Genomic DNA, 4345 nt, shown 5'->3' on the forward strand with positions numbered 1-4345 from the left:
TAAAGTTTGACTATTTAGTTCTAGACGTCCAAAATGAAAATTGATATAGGTGTAAAGAGTTAAGGTGCAGCATGTTCAATGCCTCTTCCACTTTAACCCACAGTCAAACATGCATGGAAGCGTTTTACCATTAAAAAAATAGGGAGGCGATATTGCCGTTTGGTATAACGTCTCAATTATAAATGATTCACCAAGAACTGAAGATCATAGAGAAAAGATATCAAGCAAAGATCACGCTGTTGAGGATTTTAAAGTTTGCAGTGAGGTTGACAAGAGAAGCACGGAGATACCAAAGGTTGCTGGTCAAACAGAGTCAACAGAAAAATCTGTAAATCTTGTGATAGCATTAAGTGAAGAGGAACATGAGGCTACGATTAGATTATTCAAAAGAAAATCATTATTCCGAATCTGCTAATGGGATTGATTTGTTGATATTAGTCTTACATTTTTCCTCATTTGTTTGTCAATGATCATAACTTGTGACATTTTTTCTCAGCCGTTGGATCAACATGCAAAGAAATTCTGAACCAGAGGTTGATATGGAAGCTAAGGAAGAAAGGATTCCAGGTTTACATCCATCTTATCGTGACTCTGAAAAACTAGAGTTTGGATGTAAGCACTACAAGCGGAACTGCAAACTTGTTGCTTCCTGTTGCAACAAATCATACACTTGCAGACACTGCCATGATGAGGCCACTGATCACGTAATGGATAGGTATGCATAAGGCCATTATTTTCTATTAAGTGCTGCAGAGATAAATGATCTGTTTTCATGAGCTAGTAAGTGTTGTATTGAAAAGCTGTTTCTTTTTCAGACAGAATGAATTCAGATATCTGAATGTGAGTAAAAGGGAAAATGACTTATAAGTTCAATGAAATTTTTAAACCGTTCAAAAAACTCAATTATGTTTTTTCTGTTCAATAAAACTCAACGAAGTTAACCTTTTGTCTTAAAAAATCCAACTAACTTACACTTTGTTTCACTTATAATTTAGGGTTAACCGGCTAATGAAAGTCAACTAATGACATGGCTTATGACGTATAATTAAATATCAGAAAATGACTGGTAAGATCAAAGAAGTTTCAGAACCATTCAAAAAACCCCAATCATGTTTTGTTTGTTGAAAAAAACCCAATGAAATTATGTGTTTTTTTTCAATTGTTATTAGAGACAACCAGATTCATTACGTATACAACTAGTTGGCAAATGACATGACATTATATTTGATGACATGGAATAAACAGATTAGAATTTCCCTTTATATATCAATTTAGGGCTTGAAGAAGAGAAAAACAAATGGCATTTGTGTTCGATCTCTTATAATAGTTACTTCTTATTCTTCCTCTCAATCGTTGATGTTCAACTCAAGATCTATAAAGAAGATATTTGATGATGAAAACCCTTGTGGATGTGGATGCCCTTCTTGGATTTAGACATCTAGAACGGATGATCATCCATAGAAAAAAGTTCAGGGCTTGTTCGAACAGATGGGTAAATGTAATTGAAAGCTTTATCATGTCCATATTCTATCTATTTGTTTGGTTTCTTTCAAAAACAAAAACTTATTAAAATGGACATAATAAAGCTTTCAATTACACTTACCCATCTGTTCGAATAAGCCCTAAACATTATCTTTGGATAATTCTCCATTCTAGATGTCAAAATCCGAGAAGGGTGTCGACATCCACAAGAGTATGTATCATCAAATATCTTCTTTGTATATCTTGAGTTGGACATCAACGATTGAGAGGAAGAAAAAGAAGTGGCTATTACAAGAGATCGAACACATATATCGTTCGTTTTTCTCTTCTCCAAGCCCTAAATCGATATATAAAGGGCAATTCTAATCTGTTTATTCCATGTCATTAAATATAATGCCATGTCATTTGCCAACTAGTTGTATACCTAATTAATCTGGTTGCCTCTAATGAGAATTGAACAAAAACATAAGTTCGTTGGGTTGTTTTCAACAAACAAAACATGATTGGAGTTTTGTGAACGGTTTTGAAACTTCATTGTTCTTGCAAGTCGTTTTTCGATATTTACTTACACGTCATAAGCCATATCATCCGTTGACTTTCATTAGCCGATTGACCCTAAATGAGAAGTGTAAGTTAGTTAGGCTTTTTAGACAAAATGTTAAGTTCATTTGGTTTACTTGAAAAGACAAAACATAATTAGGGTTTTTTGAACGGTTTGGAAACTTCGTTGGGCTAATAATTCATTTCCCCGTGAGTAAAATGACCATTTTACTCTTTGAGTATCTATTAAGGCATCCACAATTCATTAAACTTTATAGAGTTCAATGAATTGTCACACCATCCATTAATCACCTATACAGCAACGCCCACAATCCATTAAACTCTTATTCAATCTTAATCACGACTTTATTCTTTCTATCGAACCATTCAATGATCATTCAGCTTTCCTCTATGTCATCACCTACACTCCATTCAACTCTTATTCAATCTTAATCATCACCCATTCAACTCTTATACTACTTGCATTGTGGATGGTCTTAAGTAGAAGAATTGCCCTTTTATATCTGTCCCCAATAAGAGCAACCATTTCGGTGGTGGTGCTTGCAGTTGTATTGTAAATGTCACATGTAGATTGTTTGCAAGACACGTCATTAGATATTATTATTTTATTAAGAAGGTAATATATTAATTAGTTTATAATATTTAGATATGATTATTTGATTAAAAATATTAACATATCACTTTGCAAGCCTTTTATAATTTGAAAGATGAAGTCTAAATGGCATTCAATTTTGAGGGAGTGGCATTGCATGGAACTTTTGAAAGACCGGATGTGGAAAGTCTTTAGTCCCATAAGTAAATTTAAGTAAATGACCATTTTACCATTCGACTAGATGAGAATGTAAGTTTCATATATACTTTTGTGTTGCTTTTGATTAACATGCAGAAAAGCGACAACCATGATGATGTGCATGAAATGCTTGATAATCCAACCCATTGGTCCAACATGCTCAACCGTGTCATGTAACAATTTATCTATGGCTAGATACTACTGCTCAATCTGCAAACTTTTTGATGATGAGAGGTCATTTTATCATCAATGTTGTTCCTTTAATCTGTGTTTTATTTATGCATTTAAGCCTGTCCAGAAAGAAATAATATAGATTTCTTTTAAAAGCAGGCAAATCTACCACTGTCCTCACTGTGACCTCTGTAGAATTGGGGAAGGCCTGGGGATTGACTTTTTCCATTGCATGAATTGCAATGCATGCATGTCAAAGTCTCTTTCGAAGCATATTTGTAGGGAGAAGTGTCTTGAAGTCGATTGTCCAATATGCCATGAATACATCTTCACATCAAGCACTCCTCTTAGAGCCCTTTCCTGCGGTCATATAATGCATTCTTCTTGTTTTGATGTATATATTCATCGCTTCTAATACCTTTCCCTTTTACAGATAACTTCAAGAAATAACTTAAAACACTTCTTTAATGACTCTTTAATGCTGCTGGTGTCAGGCATACACGTCTACTAACTATACGTGTCCAATATGCAGCAAGTCATTGGGGGATATGCAGGTGAGTAACTTTGCATATCACGTTTTAATATTCATTAATTATTTAATTCAAGTTGATTTTTTATCATCTCCCAGGTATACTTTGGGATGATAGATGCAATGTTGGCAGAAGAGACAATTCCGGAAGAATATGCTGGCCAGACTCAGGTTGATTAATACTAAACACATATACACAAACACTTGATGCATGTTGTCAAAATTTTAATTTGACAAATGGTTTTTCAGGACATTTTATGCAATGATTGTGAGAAGAGAGGAATTGTGTCGTTCCATTGGCTGTATCATAAATGCCCCAGTTGCGGTTCCTACAACACCCGCCTTGTTTGAGTTGGATATAATGTGAGTGGGCTTTAGTTTAAGTTCTTTGGTGTTGCATAGAAGCACCGTCTTTAATGTATGTCATAAAGTTAAGTATCTTATGTAGACCCTAAAAAAGCTTTTATTTATACCAACATTTAGAAATGGAAGATTGGGTCAATGCTATCAGAAGAATTCATATGTACTGATGTACACAACATTTTAAATGATCAAAGTTTCCTACAGAAAGATATACAAAAGATTTTAAGCACTAAATGAATCCAAGTAAAAGTAATTTGCATACCTTTTAAGTTGCAGACACTTGTGTGAATAAGGGACTGCATGGATCTGTCCGAGTTGTCGCTGAAATTCGGATCAAGATTTCGAATTATGCTACAATGGTTATTTACTTGAAAGTTGTGTATATGTTGTGTGTTTTCAGATTAAAATAAAACTAGGATCAGAATAAAGCACTAAATTGATTCTTCATT

General features: G+C 34.0%; 1 protein-coding gene across 1 annotated transcript; it reads left to right on the forward strand.

The window, feature by feature from the left end:
- Positions 1-227: 227 nt before the first annotated feature.
- LOC145103091 (zinc finger protein BRUTUS-like At1g18910) lies at positions 228-4145 on the forward strand. The gene is made up of 6 exons (XM_079040631.1): positions 228-715; positions 2930-3067; positions 3164-3398; positions 3499-3558; positions 3633-3704; positions 3783-4145. Exons 1-6 carry the CDS (start codon positions 510-512, stop codon positions 3882-3884), a joined length of 813 nt encoding a protein of 270 aa, XP_078896757.1. The 5' UTR covers positions 228-509; the 3' UTR covers positions 3885-4145.
- Positions 4146-4345: the final 200 nt, after the last annotated feature.

Source organism: Lactuca serriola, chromosome 4 (genome assembly GCF_051521515.1).
Source record: "Lactuca serriola cultivar US96UC23 chromosome 4, Lser_US96UC23_V15, whole genome shotgun sequence".
Classification (NCBI taxonomy): Eukaryota; Viridiplantae; Streptophyta; class Magnoliopsida; order Asterales; family Asteraceae; genus Lactuca; species Lactuca serriola.

Coding starts and splice junctions, on each gene's coding strand:
- LOC145103091 (XM_079040631.1), top strand. CDS start 510: ATGCAAAGAAATTCTGAACCAGAGGTTGATATGGAAGCTAAGGAAGAA. Junction 716..2,929: donor ACTGATCACGTAATGGATAG/GTATGCATAAGG, acceptor ATTAACATGCAG/AAAAGCGACAACCATGATGA. Junction 3,559..3,632: donor AGTCATTGGGGGATATGCAG/GTGAGTAACTTT, acceptor ATCATCTCCCAG/GTATACTTTGGGATGATAGA.